Source organism: Podarcis filfolensis, assembly GCF_964270895.1.
Source record: "Podarcis filfolensis genome assembly, chromosome: 5".
NCBI lineage: Eukaryota > Metazoa > Chordata > Lepidosauria > Squamata > Lacertidae > Podarcis > Podarcis filfolensis.
The window spans coordinates 86,056,239-86,074,930 of NC_139608.1; the positions used below are offsets into that span (position 1 = coordinate 86,056,239).

At 49.9% G+C, this 18,692-nt stretch overlaps 2 protein-coding genes across 6 annotated transcripts in view; one reads left to right on the forward strand and one right to left on the reverse strand.

Moving 5' to 3' along the window:
- Nucleotides 1-8,200, forward strand: part of NFKB2 (nuclear factor kappa B subunit 2) — an 83,517-nt gene extending 75,317 nt beyond the window's left edge. For 2 of the 3 annotated variants that reach the window (XM_083615569.1, XM_083615568.1), the window contains 8 exons: nucleotides 1,169-1,376; nucleotides 3,181-3,350; nucleotides 3,473-3,575; nucleotides 4,846-5,066; nucleotides 5,712-5,790; nucleotides 6,323-6,495; nucleotides 6,599-6,710; nucleotides 6,803-8,200. In XM_083615569.1, the coding sequence (XP_083471695.1) occupies nucleotides 1,169-1,376; nucleotides 3,181-3,350; nucleotides 3,473-3,575; nucleotides 4,846-5,066; nucleotides 5,712-5,790; nucleotides 6,323-6,495; nucleotides 6,599-6,710; nucleotides 6,803-6,939 (1,203 nt within the window). In that variant the 3' untranslated portion in view covers nucleotides 6,940-8,200. The remainder of the gene's footprint in view (nucleotides 1-1,168; nucleotides 1,377-3,180; nucleotides 3,351-3,472; nucleotides 3,576-4,845; nucleotides 5,067-5,711; nucleotides 5,791-6,322; nucleotides 6,496-6,598; nucleotides 6,711-6,802) is intronic. The other variant, XR_014548618.1, reaches the window with a different exon arrangement.
- A 2,071-nt stretch (nucleotides 8,201-10,271) lies between these two features.
- Nucleotides 10,272-18,692, reverse strand: part of PSD (pleckstrin and Sec7 domain containing) — a gene marked incomplete at its 5' end in the record, with an annotated part of 89,785 nt that continues 81,364 nt past the window's right edge. For all 3 annotated transcript variants that reach the window (XM_083615540.1, XM_083615539.1, XM_083615541.1), the window contains 5 exons: nucleotides 10,272-11,971; nucleotides 13,366-13,509; nucleotides 13,939-14,083; nucleotides 14,551-14,708; nucleotides 17,725-17,795. In XM_083615540.1, coding sequence (XP_083471666.1) covers nucleotides 11,747-11,971; nucleotides 13,366-13,509; nucleotides 13,939-14,083; nucleotides 14,551-14,708; nucleotides 17,725-17,795 — 743 coding nt within the window. In that variant the 3' untranslated portion in view covers nucleotides 10,272-11,746. The remainder of the gene's footprint in view (nucleotides 11,972-13,365; nucleotides 13,510-13,938; nucleotides 14,084-14,550; nucleotides 14,709-17,724; nucleotides 17,796-18,692) is intronic.

The following is an 18,692-nucleotide window of genomic DNA, read 5'->3' on the forward strand; positions in this document are numbered from 1 at the left end:
AGCAATGGGACAGATTTCTTTAAAAAAAGAGCACAGAAAATGGGATGGGAAGTCGACAAAAGAAAGTCGACTAAAGAAAAAATAATTATGTATTGGAATTTTATGAGAAATGTGCAGAAATACACACACAGAAGTACCTCGGTTCTCAAATGTAATCCGTTCCGGAAGACCGTTCGACTTCCGAAACGTTCGACAACCGAGCCACAATGGTTGGTCTGCAAAATCCATTGAAAAAATGGAGAAACACGCCTCGGAAGCCACTCGACTTCCGAGGCACGTTCGAAAACAGAATCATTCACTTCTCGGGTGTCGGCATTCGAAAGCCGAAGCGTTCTACTTCTGAAGTCAAAACAAACAAAAAAATTTTTCCTTCCAGTAGCACCTTAAAGACCAACTAAGTTAGTTCTTGGTATGAGCTTTCGTGTGCATGCACACTTCTTCAGATACAGTGTGCATGCACACGAAAGCTCATACCAAGAACTAACTTAGTTGGTCTTTAAGGTGCTACTGGAAGGAAAAAAATTTTTTTGTTTTGACTATGGCAGACCAACACGGCTACCTATCTGTAACTACTTCTGAAGTGTTTGACAACCGAGGTACCACTGTATAAAAGAGCTGCTGAAAGCAGACCCCATGGCGTTGGAACGTAACCCCATAACGGGTTAAGAAAATGAGCTGGTCCCAACTTTTCCCTTGTCTCCTGGGGTTCTTCCTTGTGAACTTCCTGTTCACTTTGGCGCTGGCCAATATGGCACCTCCAGCTGTTGTTGCGCTGCAATTATTTCCATTCCTCTCCGTGGGCTGCCATGCTGGCAGGAGTTGAAGTCCAAGAACATCTGGGTGGAGGCACTGTGTCAGCCTCCCCTGCTTAGTTTGAGGGCAGCAGCGAGGAGTGGTCCTCGTTTCCTTGAACCAGTTGTGAATCCACATAGAGTATGCCTGTCTGATCGTTGCTTGCGCAGGTAGATGATTGAGTCTTGTACGAGGAAGCGTCTCCTTCTCCAATGTTACTCAGGTGGGAGTGGAGAGAAAGTGGCCACCCCAGAACGTTGCTTAGATGCGAAGGGGCGAAGGAAGTTTCTCTGGCCTCTGCACTTAGGACAAACACCTTGATTCCTTGCCCTGTTCTTTTGCTAGAATTAGACCCGTCTCCCCATTTTCTCCGCAGACACCTTTGCACCTGGCTGTGATCACCCGCCAGCCCAGGGTGGCTGGGTTCTTGCTGCAGGCTGGTGCGGACCCCACTCTGCTAGATCGCTATGGCAACTCAGTAGTGCATTTGGCGTTGCAGCTGGGGGATGAGGAGATGCTGAAGACCCTCCTCTGTCACCTCGGCTCCCACACCCTCCAGCTCCTGGAAACACCTAATTATTATGGTAAGCGACGGGATAGTTTTGGAGGCTCAGGCAGGTGAGAGCTGGCTAGCTGGTTTCAGAGTGAATGTCTTGAAACAAGAGGGGAGGGCAGTGCATAATCTGCAGGAGGTGTGCTGTCTAGGGATGGGCGATATCTGGTTTTCAACATCACAATATATCACCAGCTAAATATCATGATATTTTGATATACCGTATTTTTCGCTCTAGAAGATGAACCAGACCATAAGACGCACCTAGTTTTTGGAGGAGGAAAACAAGAAAAAAAAAAATTCTGAATCCCAGACACATTTCCCCTTACTTTTTAGGGAGGGAAAAAGTGAGTCTTATAGAGCAAAAAATATGGTATATATCTGTGGTGGCAGAGAGCCTTGCTGGGCCTCCCTGTGGGGGCAGAGAGTCCTGCCGTACCTCCCCACAGTGGTGGAGGGCTGTGACGAGGCTCCCTGCGGCAGTGGAGGGCCTTAAAATGTAAAGTAGTAGATCAAATAAAAATATTAAATAAACTTCCATATATTACATTTAGTAAATTTTCAAGTGATTTACTAGTCAGGTTGCATCTGCTTCCCCACCCAGAGGTCTAAGTGGAATCTGTGCATGCATAAATTCAACTAAACTTTCTTCTTCTACTTTCCTGGGAGTAAGCCCCATTGAATTCAGTAGGGCTTGTTTGTGAGTAGACACACATTTGCTTTCACTGTTTACTGAAAAACAGCCTCCCCGTCATTCTTACATAGTCCCCAACCTCCCATTTCAGCATAAGTCAGCCAGCGAAATCTTCTCCCCGCCCCCATTTCCCCCCGACACAGTAGGACTCCCCCATCCCACCAATTTCTCTCTTTTTTTTATCAAAGGGAGGGAGGGCAAGCAAGCATGCAAGCAAAAACATAAAGGTAAAGGGACCCCTGACTATTAGGTCCAGTCGTGGCCGACTCTGGGGTTGCGGCGCTTATCTCGCTTTACTGGCCGTGGGAGCCGGCATACAGCCGGTCAGGTGGCCAGCACAACTAATCCGCTTCTGGCAAACCAGAGCAGCACACGGAAACGCCATTTACCTTCCCGCCGGAGTGGTACCTATTTATCTACTTGCATTTTGAGGTGCTTTCGAACTGCTAGGTTGGCAGGAGCTGGGACCGAGCAACGGGAGCTCACCCCGTCGTGGGGATTCGAACCGCCAACCTTCTGATCGGCAAGTCCCAGGCTCTGTGGTTTAACCCACAGCGCCACCCGTGTCCCTTAAGCAAAAAGATAGTCTCATTTAAATTAAAAAACACCCTTTTTAATATGGAGGGAAGCTATTTAGGGGGAAGCAACAACATAATCACCACCTGAAAATACTCTTCCCCCTCTTTTTTTCACTGGTGAGGGAAGAAAGAAGTGCTTTCCAGTTCTTTGTTTACTTCGCCTCTTGGGGTTGCTCCTGAATTGTTAGCAGGTTCTGCATAATTAGCTGAGCTCTAAGTGGAAAGATAACTGGAAGCTGAAAGAGTTTGCTGGTTTGTGAGAGGGCTTATCTTCTTTCCTATTGGTTAGGAGGGAGGAAGGAGAGAGCTTAACAAAGCTGGAGACATCAGTGCCTGCAAATTATCTGAAAAATATTGAGCTACCCCCTGGGAAGTCTCGACCTTTTGTTCACGGGTGTATATTGCCTAGTTGAGACACTGATTTCAATACCTGTATTCAAATTCAAATGATAAAGCGATTTTATTGCACAGCCTTAGTGCTGTCCCTAGAGGGGTTTCCCCCAGCCGTCCTCAAAGACAGCTTTTTGGTGCTTCATTCCCATCAACCTTTGCTCCTTTGTTAGGCCTTTTCCCTGTGCACCTTGCTGTGAAGTGCAAGAACCCGGCCTGCATCGAGCTGCTTGTCGAGAAGGGAGCGGATGTGAACGCAGCCGAGCGGCAGAGCGGCCGGAGCCCTTTGCATCTTGCTGTGGAGATGGAGAATCTTAACCTGGCGACGTACCTGTTGAAGAAGGTATGCGGGGTTTGGCTGTGTGCAGTAATGGCTTCCCCATCCTCCTTCACATATGTGGGAAGGGGTGGCTCTTTTCTGAGAGCGCTTGCTAGCCTTTAACCCCGTGCCCTTTCTCTGTCCAGCTGGGAGCTGATGTGAATGCCCAGACGTCAGCTGGCAATACGCCACTTCACCTGGCAGCAGGCATGGGCTCCCCCATCCTTACCAGGATGCTGATCAAAGCAGGTAAATCTTCTCTCCAGTGTCCCTGGGACTCAGTAGGGCTCAAGGATTCCTCTAGGAGCTGGTGGGCTGCCCTCTTTCTATTCTCACCCTTCTGGTTTAAGAAGAACTTTGCATTGACCGAAAGTCATCTGACTTTCCTACTAGGTATTTATTTCCACTTGATGCCAGATGCTTGTTTCCACTCATAGTTAAAGGTAAAGGTACCCCTGATCCATTGAGTCCAGTTGCGGACAACTCAGGAGTTGCAGTTCTCATCTCACTCTATAGGCCGGGGGAGCTGGCGTTTGTCTGCAGACAGCTTCAGGGTCATGTGACCAGCATGACTAAGCCGCTTTTGGCGAACCAGAGCAGCGCACAGAAATGCCGTTTACCTTCCCACCGGAGTGGTACCTATTTATCTACTTGCACTTGACGTGCTTTTGAACTGCTAGGTTGGCAGGAGCAGGGACCGAGCAACGGGAGCGCACCCCGTCGTGGGGATTCGAACCGCCGACCTTCTGATCGGCAAGCCCTAGGCTCTGTGGTTTAGACCTCATAGTTACTTAACAGCAAATAACCCTCCTCTTGCTTTGCATATCCGTTTGTATTAAATGCTTCCCAAAAAAGCAAACACTTGAGGGTCCATCCAGCAGATGACCTGGGTCATCTGCAGCCATAACTTTACTCACTCAAGAGGGAGCAGTTCTTACTGGGATGGGAGGTGGGGATCTTGGGACCCATTCCATTCCTCAGGAGAGGACCCTATGCTCAGTTGCTCAGTTATAAGGTCGGTCTCTCTTTGTAATGTCCACTTATTTTTGGGTGCAGTGTAGGCAACAAATGTCACATAAGTTGGACTGGGTTGGGGGGACTGAGCTATGTAGTTGATTTCAAACGGAAGATGACATTGAATAAATATCCCAGACTTTTAAAAGTTTGGGGGAAGGAGAGGGTGGGCAACAAACTGGTCCAGAGAAAGATTGGAATTCAGCACTGACAAGCAGAAAGGCTTGGGCTAATGGGACAATCTCTCATCTCCTACCTATGCGCTGTTCTGGGGGCGTTCCTGTGCCTCCAGTGGATTTGGGGAAAGAGATGGGGGAAAGCCTGTTGCACTGTTGGGGAGTCCTTGCATTGGCTTCCAGTAGCAGAAAGGGTTTGTTGAATCTGGCCCTAAAATTCCAGAACAAGGCGCAGATCAGTCACAAAGGGAGCTGCCTCTTACACCGCCTGATATACTTTGCCCTGTTTGAAGCATTATGCCAGCTGAACTCCCTGTTGAACTCCCCAGGGGCAGATGTCCTGTGTGAGAACGACGAGCCCATCTCGGCCCCCTCGTCTAACCCAGGCAGCGATGTGGAGTTGGAACAGGAAGAGGAGGAGGAATGGGTTATGGAGCTGGGAGAGGCCCTGGTGGAGCCGGGTGCAGACAGCGTGCCTGAGCTGAAGAGCAAATGGCCTGAGAAGCAGGGGCGGGGGCACACGCCGTTGGACTTGACTTCGAGCCAGAAGGTATGTAAAGTTTTTTGGGGGGGGTTCAGATTGGACCCTTGCTGCAGTAGAGCCATTCCTAGTTGTAACGTATGCAATGTTCTAGGCCAGACCTTCCCAAACTTGGGTCTCCAGCTGAGTGTTGGTTGTGGGGGAGGAAGGGAAAGGAGATTGTTAGCTGCTTTGAGACTCCTTAGAGTAGTGATAAAGCGGGATATCAAATCCAAACTCTTCTTCTTCCAGCTGTTGTTGGACTACAACTCGCATCATCCTCATCTAGCAGTACCAGTGGCCAGGGATGATGGGAGTTGTAGTCCAACAGCAGCTGGGGACCCAAGTTTGGGAAACCCTGGACCAGCCTCTTCTGGACCGCAGCTCCCATCATTCCTGGCTGTCGGCTGAGGCTTGTTGTGTTGCCCTCCCAGGTGTTGTGAGCTACATTGTCCACCTCTGGTCTATAGAGCATCCTGCAACTAAGGCAGTTTGGATCATCGCCCACCTCTGATCATATTTGTGGCTCTCTGTGTACCCCTTTGCACCCCATGTTTTGTGATGGGATGGGCCCCATCCCCATGCACTCAGTAGAAGAAACTCTTCTTTATCTCTCCTGATAGAACGTGCTTAGGGGACAGTTAGAGGTAGTAACCAAGGCTTCTTTCCTTCCAGGTGCGGGAGATACTGGAGCAAGCCTTGCTGCAGAACCCAGAAAGGGAGCAGTCTGCCGAGACTCCTGCTTCCAGGCAAGGTGAGTGAATGCTTCTGTTCTGCTTGGGGTCCCGAAATAACCCCTGTGCATCATTTCAGATTTGGACTTGGGGGTTTTGGCCATCCATACACATAAAATTCCAATACATATTAAAACATCTTTTCTTTTATGTTACTGACTTCCCATCCCATTTTCCGTGATGTTTTTCTTACCCGCCCCCCCTTGCTGAACCCTGTCCTCCCCTCTTATTTAACATAGTCGTAACACAATAATCTTTAATTGTTCTGTCGCTCACAGTTCAAAACCTGCTCACGGATTCGTCCTGTTGTAGTTTTCTTCAAATAATCTGAAAAGGGCTTTCATTCTTCAAGAAAAACAATTGTCACTAAGTTCTCTTATTTTAGCTGTTAGCTTTGCTGATTCAACCTATTTCATTACTTTACTTATCCTTTAGCGGGGGCCATTGGTGCTGCTTTCCTGGTTGGGTGTGGGAGGAGGCTTTCGGGGCAGAGACTGGCACCTTTGTGCAGAGAAGCAATCGCCTGTCATCTTCTGTCTCTGATTTCTCCAGGAAGCGTCCTGTCTCTGAATAGCGACACCCTCCAGAGTCTAGAGAAGCTTCTGAACCATGGCTGCCAAGGGGCAGACTGGGCAGAGCTAGCCAAGAGACTGGGCCTCTGCAGCCTGGTGGAGACCTACAGAGGGGCAGTGTCACCCAGCAGAAGACTTCTCCTGAGCTATGAGGTTAGTAGATCCTCCTCTGTCCCTTGCCCTCCCCCTCTCCTCTGTCACCGATTCCTAGCAGGTCCCCTCTGAACCCTCTATGTTTCTCTCTCTTCCCCCCCAGCTTGCCGGCGGCAGCCTCAAGGGACTGCTGGAAGCACTTGACTCCATGGGACTGACGGAGGGAGTGAAGCTACTGCAGAGACCAGAGACGTTTGTCAAGCTACAGAGTACAGGTACAGATATGGAACATTAGGGCTGGGGTTGCAGAGACAGAAAAACTGCACCGGATAACTTGCTGACAGCTATCTCTGTCTGCCTCTCTCAGAGCTGAAGGAAGATAGCGCCTATGGGAGCCAGTCTGTGGAAGAGGAGCCAGCAGCCCTGCCTGGGAAGCTTCCACCAGCCTCCTCCCTGGAAGTCCCACCTCTCTTGCCTCACAGCCAGCAGGAGCAAGTGCACTGATACGAGAGAAGCCGGAGCCTCGCTGGGGGAAGGGTGATCTCGGACATGTGCCTCTCGGACCCAGGACTCGGGCATCAGGAGCTGGGAAGGCCATGCAGAGCTCAGCACAGCTCTGATTTTCACTGCTGGTCTGCACAATGTAGGAAGGACTCTGTTGCAGTTAGCTCAGCCTGCCTTGCATTCACCAGACCTTCACCAAATGTGGGAGATAGGCATAAGCGGTTGTTTTGTCCTGGTGCCTTTTATCAAATTCTGGTCCAAGCCTGATCAGGACTTTGGGTCTTCTGCTCTTCCTGAGACAACCTTGCTCCCCGGCATCAGCCACGTCACCTGTGATGGGTTAGGTTTCGTTGGACAATGGATGCTATTTACTCCTGAGCTCCTGGACTGCCCCACAAATTGGTCCCCTTTTAGTGCCTTTTTATAGTCCTAGTGATTCAGGTGCCTGCCTTCTCCTTGGGAATTAATGGCTCTACAGAACTGAATTTTCACCTGTGGCTTGGTAATTTGGGGCAGAATCCCTAAAATGCATTCGGACGAAAGAAACCCTACGTTTGGCACAACCCTCGTGTCATGTGAAGCAGGTTAACAGCCCTTTCAGAACCTTGTGAACAGATCTGTTGCTTAATCCTACGATCTAATTTGGATTTGAGCAAACCCTTACGTAATGGCTCATCTTGGAAAATTTGCTAACATGCAGTTTTAACAATTGCCTGTCAGGTGTCCAATCTGCACATTGTTTTCAAGCGAGAAAGAATGCCATTCAATGTCAGTAAGCAGTTTCGACAAGTGAAGCAAGAAGGATGTTCTGGCCGTTGGTAGCTGCTGACAGTTGTGCTTCCTGGTCAAAGGTGTGTGATGGGGGAGAGGTCTTGCAATGTTGACTAGCTAAAACTTTGATGTAAAGATTTGCAGTTAGGAATCCATGCTGGTTTGTTGCGGGGGTGGGGAGTCTTCTGAGCTGAAAATTCCAACCTTGGCTCAGAACCCCCCCCCCCCCCCCGTTCTGTGAAGGGAATAAATGATGCAAATTTGCATGTACACAGCAAAGAGGCCTTTTCAGGAGAACTTGGCCCTTTGGATAGAAGAAGGAAACCGGCGCATCAGAGGACAAAAGTATTGAGTGGATGACTGACAAGTTCTGCCACAACCGCACTCCAATTTCTAAGCCTTTGTAGTTTTCAAAAGACTTCTGTCATAGAGAATAGACTTGTGCTTTGTGGATAATTTTTTAAAATAAATAAAAATCCCAGGGTGATTATGTCTGCATCAAAAGTACATTCATCATTGATGCTTTAGCTGAGACTCCTGCAATTTGCAGAGGGTTGGACTAGATGACCCTTGGGTCCCTTCCAACTTTACGATTCTATGCTGATTAATGCAATTTTCTAGACCCTTTGCCTTCCAGGTGTCCTCCAGACATTTTGGACGACCTCTCCAATCAACCCCAGTGTGGTCCAAAAGAATCTAGAGAGCATAAGGTTAGTGAATGCTGTTTTAGTGTCTGGAACAGCAGGATAAAAGGAGAAGCTGAAGTAAGAGCAGTAAGAGAACACAATGAAGGAAGTAAAGACCGTGAAGAGAACACTGCAGCATTTTTGCAGGTTACAGCAAGTTCTGAAAACTTGGGAGGAGGGGTAGAGAATGGCGGTTCCAATCTGATGATTCGTAAAAGCAGTTCAAAAGGCTTATTGTATTCTGCATGTTTTAGGCATGATAGTCTTACATATAAACACAGCCTGTGATAAGCTAAGTCAAACCATTGTGAGCATGCTGGTTTCAGAGGAGGAGAGTGGAGCTGTTTGCCTCCTCGGTCCATTTTAGCTTAGTGCAACATGGCAGTTTAGCTGAGGTTTTAGTGTGCTGTTTGAACCCAGGTTTGTGGTTGAGCTTTATTTCTCTCTTGACCAGAGTTTCTGCTCCAAGGTTTTGTCTTGGCTGCAGATGGTTCTTGAGGAGGAGAGCTTAGTCAGGACCCCAGCAAGTGACAGACAAGTGGCTGTTAGGCAGTAAGAATCTGGATTGGTGTGTTGCTGTGGCTTCTGGCATCCAAGAGCAGAGTTCTCTCTTGCAGGGATGATCCTCAGAAGCCAGCCTTTCTTCCAAAGCAGAGTGGTTTATATATGTGCCACTTTTCTGCCAGCCTTGCTTATTAATGTTAGGAAAGATTCACTACCAGAAAAGGGCTAGTTGAATGATCTGGCCCTTTCCAAGTACCTCTCCTCACCCACATGGCCCTGTATTCCATGCAGAATACAATAAGCCTTTTGAACTGCTTTTACGAATTATCAGAGTAAAAATTGGAACCGCCATTCTCTACCCCTCCTCAGAACTTGCTGTAACCTGCAAAAATGCTGCAGTGTTCTCTTCACGGTCTTTACTTCCTTCATTGTGTTCTCTTACTGCTCTTACTTCAGCTTCTCCTTTTATCCTGCTGTTCCAGACACACCTCCATTTTTGCTTGCTGCTTTATTGTGAACTCGGTGTAGACTTTGCTCTAGTTCCTGTCTGATTCTTTTCATTCTCCAGTCTCTAACCCTGATAAACCCCGGGTAGCATCCAGGGAGTTGCACAAGTTGGAAGGCGGCTGGAAAAGCCATTTCCCTCCCACCCCGCTCCTTTTGGGCTGTGTTTCTTGGAGAATGACAGCAGAGAGAGACAGAGAGAGAACTGCTCCAAATTAGCTGGAGGGCTCTTGGGCCCCAAACCGTATTTCACTGTGCTGGTATTAGCTTTGTAGAATTCTCTTCCACCCGATAGCTGCCTGGTTTTGTCTGTTTCCTTCCTTAACCCTACTGTTGTTGTCACATGGTACATCTGATCCTTTCCCCGCTCCAGCTCAGCCCTTCATGGTGTCTTTCTTCAGGTCCCCCCCCCACCCCCCAGGTATGTCCATTTTGTTTGTATGCGTATGCATAGCAACCATGCGTCTTTACTTCTTCTGTTTAGCTTTCTCCAGCCCCTACAGTATTTCATGTGTCTGAATAGTGGTGCGCCTTGTTCCCTGTGGCCATGGCCGTGCTCCAAGTAACTAGTTACCCAGGAGCTGCTTGACCTCTGCTCCTCTCAGCCCTAGTAGGCAGCACGGCCAAATGGTCATGGTGGCAGTTGGGCATCCCAACGAGAGCTGTGGGATCCCTACTTTCCACAAGGGTCAGGCAGCTTCCTGCTCCTTATATGACCCAAGTGTGTTGAAAAACAAAATGGCCGCCCTTCTGCCATGGCAGTGGCCCCCTCTGGCTATCTTTTTTTCAGTTGAGTAGGAGCAGCTGTTGTAGTTGGTTTAGGACAGCAGTGTCAAGATACTTTTGGCTCAGGGAGAACCAGGTCAATGAAGGTGCTTGAATAAGTTTTACTTAGGTAATTAAAGGAAGAAACTGTACAGAGCTCTTTAGGTTTGTTTTTTTACAGTCAATTCAAGAGCAGAATAAAAAATTGACACATTCAGAGAGTCAGTGCTGGAAACAGCCAGCCAGTCCCCTGCCCCCCCCTCCACTTTGCCCTTCTTTACATCTGCAGAATTTCCCATTTGCTTTTGTCCCAGTCTCCCCCCCCCCCCCCGACTGTCACCTGGGGCTTCCTTTAACCCATCTCCTGCTGTTTTAAGCAAGTATTGGAGCCACAGCCTTAAAGCCCTTTGAAGTGACAAGTGAGAAGGAGCAGGCCGGCTGTGTGCAGCCAGGGGGGGTTGCCGTGTTTTCTTAAACTTGGGTCCCTGGCTGTTGCTGGAATACAACTCCCATCATCTCTAGCAACAGACAGGACCCAGGTTTGAGGAAACACTGGCTGAGGGGTGGAAATGCTCCTGGCAATTTCAGAACCCTCCACCCACCCTTGTGAGATTAATCTACATGTATTCTGGCTAGGACTATGGGCTACTCAGTTCTGGCCCCTGCATTGTTTAAGCCCCACATCAACTAGGCCAAAAAAGAGGCCAGCATGCTCATCATCCACAGTGATCTCCATAGGGGGGAGGAGGAGGGATTAGAGGGGGTGTGCTCTTGGGGGGGGGTTCCCCCACCCCTACTATGGCTTTGTCAGGCTGCCACCCGGGAGGCATCCGTTGTCCCTGGTTACCCTGTTAGTGCTGGTCCCTTGAAGCCAAAGGGCAACCCCACCCCCCAGCCCCGATCTATAAGTGCTGAACAAGTATCAGGGTGACTCGAGGCCCAGCTTGTGCTGGTGGACAGCTGCTGGTGGTGAAGAAGGAATTGGGCATCCATGCAGGAGTTGCTTGTGCTCCTGTAGGCAGCCAGTGCAAGCGTCGTGTCTGCAGGAGGGATCGGGGCCCTTGCCACCCCGAGCTCTGGGCCAAACGGTCCCTGCTTAAACGAAGCAAGTGTCTTCTTTTAATCTGTCGCCAGTGTGATTCAGTGTTGCCGGGTACTAAAAAAATGTAAAATATTATCACAAAAACGGTAAGAAACGGGCAAGGAAAAGTGGGGGGGCGGGGTTGCAGTGTGGAGGCAGCCAGGATACAGCCCTTTCCACCCCTTCTCACTTTAGCAAGAAATGGGGGTGGCGCAGGGGGTGGGGAGAAAGGAAGGTTCTTGCCGCTGTGTGTGGTTTGGAAAACAGCCCTGTGGTTTTTGTCGCACGAGGGTTTTTGGTCGCTTCACTCACGCACGAGACCAGGAAGGCTGCGCACGCTGGAACTGTGGTCGCCCCTCCTCCTGGATAACAGGCTCTGTCCCGCAGCGAAGAAGAGGCCTCGGGCCTTCTGTGGTGCGGCTCCCGGCCACCGAGAACGAAATCATGCAGGTTTGTAGGACGGGCACGGCACCCTCCTGGCAGGCCCCTGGCCCTTCTAGGACTTCTGCAGACCGCTGGCAGCTTGTCGGCTACTGCGCTTGATCCTGGGTCCCCCGCCGACTGGCTCCTGGCTCAGGGAAGGGATGGACTGCGACTTTTTGACACTGTTCTCTGTGCCGGCTGCTGTTTCAAACAGGGCGGCCTCTAGCACCGTGAGGTCCTCAGAGCCTGTCTTCAGCTTGGCCCGCATCAGGGTAGCGTAGATTCCATAGCGTGTTTTCTGCAGGGAAGGGAGACGTAAGAGGAAGCTGGTTTGGGGGGACCCCCTTTGCACATCACACCCCTTATTTAGCCTGTTTATTCAGATCCCACTTCTGAAGCTGGCCTGCATGGGTCTCTGCCCTCAACAATAACCCTGAGAGGCAGTGACTGGCTGAGTGGGGATTTGAACCCTGCGCATCCTTTGAAATACTGTGTGTGGTTCTCATCCCGTGCCCCAACCCCCATTTCAAAAAGGATATTGTAGAGCAGGGGAAGGCACAGATCAAAGGAGTCTGAGCATCTTTCCTACACGAAAGGCCTAAACGTTTGGGGCTAGTAAGTTTACATGGGAGAAAGACTACTATGTGAAGATTTATAAAAAAGGTGGGGGAGAGATAAAAGTTCACAATCCTGAAATGCATGTACCTCAAAAAAGGGACAAACTGCTGGTTTGGGAGAATCAAGGGTGTTTTACACACAATGCATAATTACCCTAAGAAATCCAATGGGGTAGTCAGCAGAGAGAGAGAGATTGCAGCCAAAACACATTAAAATGTTTTAAAATAGTGTGATTAGACAGATACGGGGCAGGCTATGGCAGTGTTAGAAACTCAGCTATATAAGCTAAGCTCTATATGGCACCTTAAGCCAAGGTTACAGTTGTCACAGCAGAATGTCTATTCGGCAGGGGGCTGGAATAGATGAGTCTTGGGGTCCCTTCCAACGATATGATTCTATGATCTCAACTACATTGCTTGATTGTAGCTTGCGCGTACAACAGTTTGCTTGTCCCAGTTATGCAAGGAGGAGAAACACACACGGTATGGACTAAGGCAGAGGTTTTAAAACTGGTCACGGGCCCAGAAATCTCCATGTAGTCGTAATTCAACCTGCACCAGTAGCAAAATGTGCCTGGCTTGTTTCGGACAATGGGCTACAGGTGTCTCAGCAGCTGCTGAATGTAGCTCCAACTACAGAGGAACTGCGAGCAGGATTAAACTATAACCCATCAAGTCAATGCAAGGATTTCTGCTTGTGCAATCGGTCTTTGCCCCTATGCTCTCCCCAAATCTGCTCCAGAAGGCTGGGGAGATGCAGGGAGAGGAGAAAGTTTCCTTTCCCAAACAGAAGCCCCTGTGTCGATGAAATGTTCACGTAACGCTACGTTGGGCTTCCACCCTGCTCTGCCTGCCAACGTCAGCTGCCTTGGGACATTTCTTTCCTGCCTCGAGTGTGGGTTTCCTGGTGGGCTTTGGTCTGATCCAGGAAGGGCTTGCAAAACACAACTGTCCCTAATGCCAGGTCACCTCTCTCTGGCGAGCATTTGGCTGTAAAGGTGGCACTTCCCTTGCGAGAACTTCCACCACCAGGCTGTGGCACATTCGGGGGGCCCCCGCCCGCTCCCTTACTGACCTCGAATATCAGGTACTCCTCCTTTTGCTTCAGCTCTTCGTACTCCTTGCCCTTGACCTTCTTCTCGGGCAGGGAGGAGCGGTGCTCAAGCAGCTCTGCTGCCATGGCTTTGAATTTGGCCTCATGACTCTTTACTTGCTCCTCCTGGGAAAAGGAAGGAGAGAAGTTCCTTTGACTTCAGCTGTCCAGCCTCTTCCTTTCCCTCCATCCCTCTGCACCGCAGTTCTTTTAAATTTGATTTGATTATAATCCCCTTTCAGAGAGGCTGAAAAGCTGCTGGCATGGGCTTCTCCAGCACCCCTATTCCCCCCCAATGAGCTAAACATGTACAATGACTTCCACCCGCCCTTAAGTTGGTGCCTTCTTATGCTGTCTTCTGGAAGTCTTTCCCCCCCCCTCCACAAAGATATGTAGACTGTGTATGACATCCCTGCCCCTCAAGGGAGCTCCTTTCTAAACATGGCAGTTCCTGCTCCATCCTTTGTTAGCCTTTAAGGTGCCCACAAACCTCTTTGATCCTGCAACCCTACCACGTCTTCTTTCTCCAATTCCTCTCGGTGGTCCTCCACTTACCTGAGACAGCCGTGTGGTGGAGCTGGGCAACAGCGGGCGGCTAAATTTCTTCTGAGACCCAATAGCAGCTGGGAATGGGGGTGCGGAGAACATGGCTGCCACCACATTGATGCGTGTGATCCAGGAATTCATTTGCTCTGTGTTCCTGGAGGAAGATGCAAAAGTCAACAGATGAGGTTCCCCTTCCTTCCTTGCACTAGGACCACAGCTTCTTCCAGGTTTTGTATTAAAAAATGAAAGTGTTTTGTGTGTGTGTGTTAAGTGTGTATTTATGTGTCTTAACAAGGGACAGGCCTATATTTGGAGCCAGACTAGGACAGGGCTGAACTAACCAAAGCATACTCTGTGACTCTGGAGAAACGCAACCAAATTGAGAAGGGGATTGTAAGTGGCTGGGACACTTAAGGAAGGAAAAAATTAAAGCAGAGGCAACTGGAGCAGATCTGAAGCAAGTTTTGCTCTGGTTAAGATCACAGAGGCGACTGAATCTGAGAAAAGGGGGCAGAGTGGGAGCGACAATTTCCCAGCAAGCCTTTTCCCTTTCTCGCTCTCCCTCCCCTCTTGTCTGGATGCCCAGGGCTTTCAACGTGGGCCCCAAGCCGATCAACTTACTGGGCCTGGAAGAGGAAGACTCTCCAGTCAGCCGTTCTGAGGTAGAAGACGTTGGGCCTCTTGTTGTAGTCCGATGCTTGGGTGGCCAAGGAGTGGTGGATGCTGATGGCATTCTTCAGTTCCTCCTCAGCCAGGGCCTTGCCAGGCTTGTACTCCTCCTGAAATGCAGGCAGGCAGACGGTGGGTCTGGTGAATTTGCTTCTCCTGATACCAGCCACCTCCCAAAAGGGCATGGGGCTCCCCATCACTCGCATCTCAAGAGTGATCTTAGGTCTGAGTGTGATGTACCAAGAGGCTTCTAGGACTGCAGATTGGGACTTTGTGCACATCCACACCAGAAAATCCCAAATAAGGGGACCTCAGATCTGGTAGGCAGGACATTGGACTACAGCAGTTATACCATTACACGTTTCAGTTAACTGAGTTTTGTGTGTATATATACGTATATAAAATTTGCATCTGCTTAATGTTGACTTAGATGTGTCATATTGGCAGAAGGTGGGCATTTTTGTAAAAATGCTTGGAAACCAGAGGAGCTCTCTGAAAGACTCTGGGTGGTTTTTTTCTTCCCATTCATTATTGGTCTTGGGTTATGACCTGCTCTTGCCATTACGTACTGCGATATCCACCCTGCCCATTCTCCTAACCAAAATTCATAAATACTCTGTCACAAACATATTAAACATCCACATTCGGGGAGGGGGATTCCTGTGCAAAATTTAAGTTGTCTTGCTATAGCTGTCCAGTTCATTCTAATTAAGGCACGCAGTGCGGACCACAACTAGCCTGGCTGGCCCTTCTCTAGCAGCGCTCAAGGAGACAGCTAAAGCAGGAAGTGTTTCTGCTTAACAACGTTCAGGAATAAATGAGTAGTCCCTCGCTGCCCAAATGGAGCTCTGGAAGTATTGACAGATATCCAGCATTTCACAGGATTGCTCATTACAAGGGTTAGGGCATCTGTCCCTGGTTAGCTTCCAGCAATATGAGTTTTGCAGTGAAAATAATTCCTTGATACAAACACGGCTTCTCGGAAATGGCTGCTCTTGCAAGGCCATCCTCACAGGAGCCTAAGAAGTGTCCCGATATATGAGGCCAAAGGCATATCTCACCCAGCATCCCATTCCACCCAATGTTCCCTACCAAATTTGAATCATGTTGCATCTCTTCTAACCCCCTATGCCAGCCATGGGCTTTACCGCTTCCTGTTCCTTCCTCTGCCCACTGGCATTGACTGGCACCAGTGCCACATCTCTTCTGCGGCAGACAATCTGAATCGGTCCCAAATATTTGTTGTCTCCCCCACAACCAAGTGGCTACCTAAAACTGAATCTAGGTAGTCAATGCTACTTGCTGCTTAGCTTCCACTAGGACCAGGGTTTCCCAAACTTGAGACTCCCTCTGTTTTTGGACTACAACTCCTATCATCCCTAGCTTGCAGGACCAGTGGCAGCTCCCACAGCAATGGCCACCAACCTGAATGCCTTTAAAAGAGGATCGGATAAATGCATGGAGTAAAGGTAAAGGGACCCCTGACCATTAGGTCCAGTCGTGACCGACTCTGGGCTTGCGGCGCTCATCTCGCTTTATTGGCCGAGGGAGCCGGCGTACAGCTTCCGGGTCATGTGGCCAGCATGACTAAGCCACTTCTGGCGAACCAGAGCAGCGCACGGAAACGCCGTTTACCTTCCCGCTTATCTCCTTGCACTTTTGACGTGCTTTTGAACTGCTAGGTTGGCAGGAGCTGGGACTGATCAACGGGAGCTCACCCCGTCACAGGGATTCGAACCGCCGACCTTCTGATCGGCAAGTCCTAGGCTCTGTGGTTTAACCCACAGCACTACCTGCGTCCCTCTCAAAATGCATGGAGAGGAGAGGGCTATTGAGGGCTGCTAGATACAACGGCTATGCTTTGCCTCCACAGTCTGAGGCAGCAATGCTTCTGAAACCACAAGAGCGGGGAGGGGTCTTGTGCTCGAATCCTGCTTGCAGGTTTCCTCAGAGGCAACTGTTCAGACACCGTGAGAACACAATGCTGGACCAGATGTGCCGCTAGCCTGATCCTGCATGCTCTTCCCATGTTCTTTGTTTGCAACTCTTTGGGGAAATGTGCATCGCGTCGGCTGCATCAACACTGCCTGCCGGGTGGGGAATTTCTCTCCCGCTGCAGTTCAGCTAGACTTCTGGTGTGGAAGCTGACATGTATGTAGGCCTGTCCCTTTGTAAAAAATGTGCACAATCATCACAATTATCTCAGGCTCGTCTTAAATTGGGGAGGATGAATCACCCTTCAATTTTTCTGGGTTAACAAAAAAGCAAGAAGAGTTGCAAGATGCCTCAAGAGTTCTAAAAAGGGAAATGATGCCGTTTCAGTTTGGATCAAGACCCGTAACACTTGAGAGGCCTACTACACAGGGCTATCGCGAGGCTAACTATAACAGAACCTGCAAAGTGTTTTGGAACCTTTAGCTGCTGCAGAGCACAATCTGCGAGAATGCAGTATTCACATAAATTTTGCACGGCAGGAATATGAATGTTTCATGCAAGCTTAGTGTCCCGGTTTTTAATCCTCTGGACCCGGCCACCCCTGCAGGACCTAAGCAGTCCGGTGAAGTGAAGGGTGTCAAGACAGTACGCATCGGTTAGGCAGAAGCGGAGCTCTTTCCCCCTGATATTGCAAGAGACACTCGTCTTGACAGCACTAAGGCAGATGCAAAGCAAAGCCAAGAGACTGTCACAGCAGATGATCTTCTACGTTGACTCTGGTCTGCGTGACACATGGCTGGACTTTCCATGCAGTCTCACTTTCAGTTCAGAAAGGGTCTAAACAACATCCTGAGGACAAGAGAATATAATTTCTCTGGCCGTGTAGGAAAGCTCATGCTATGGGCAGAGTTGGGGAAGATGTCAGAAATTGCACATGTACGTAAATGAGGGCAGGGGCTTGCGATCAACAACTTGGCGGATGGGGGAGCAGGGAATTGGGGAAAGAGGAGATTCCCAGTGAGTTCCATGCCCAGCCAATCTCAACACTCCTCGTCTTCAGTCCCAGCTTTCCTAGTCAACATTTCAGTTTAATGAACGGAGTTATTGGAAGCAGAACAAAACATGCAAAAACCATGGGGGAAACTGCGTTGGCTCCCTTATTCCAGCCAATGGAAATCATGCTTTAGTTACCTTCTGTAGATACAGGATCATGCCCTTCAGGATTGCGTGGAAAGTCTTCCATCCCCTCTTCCCTCTTGGGGCTGCCAAGGAAAAGGGAGAAGAGTTATTACAAAAGTTGGTGCTAGGCAAAGGCCTCGGTGGGAGGGGAGCAAGATCTGTGAAGGCATGTGTCAGGGAATCAGGAGCAATGGGGAGAGAGGAATGGGAGAGCGAAGGGGAAGAATCCGAGGGCAGCGTAGGGGAGTATGACAGTGGCCCGAGAGATTCCATGAGCTTCTCCAGCGAATCAGAAGATTCCCAGAAGGGGGCGCCGATGGTCAGGGCAAGGGGGGTCCCAGGGGGGACGCACCAGAAACAAGGAGTCAGAGGGGAACCCCAAAGCAGCAGTGGAGGATCGGGACCAGTTTCCCCACCAGAGCGTAGTGGGGGGGAAGAGTCACATGTGTCAGGGCCAGCGTCTCCTCCAGAGAGGGAGTCAGGGCTGACCACGCCTCCATCGGAGAGTGGAGGAACGGAAGGGAGGTCAGTTGCAGCTAGCCCCCCCGAAGGGGGAAGCAGTGACAGCAGCAGTGAAACGGTCAGGAGGAAAGCTGCTGGCTGGGCGCGCGCGCCAAGTTCAAATGTGCAGGCGCGCGGGACAGCAGGAGACCCGGATGGGGAACCAGCTCCTAAAGCCCGCCGGAGGGAGGGAGACGGCTCAGGGGAATCAGCCTCAGAGGAGGCTAGAAGGGGCGAGACCCCGGCGGGCAGGCGGACCCAGAGGAGGAAAGAGCAGCGGAAAAGGTGGAGCAAGGCTAGAATCTTAAATTGGTGTCAAGGGGGAGGAGACTCAGACGGAGCATCAGTGGTCTGACACTTGAGACGTGGAGCTGCGCGCTGCGGCTCTGGAAGTGAAACTGAACTTCAATAAAGACTTTTATACTTAACAACGAAGCAGCGTTGGTCCTTTGTGAGCTGGGACCTAGGGTAGCTCTGAC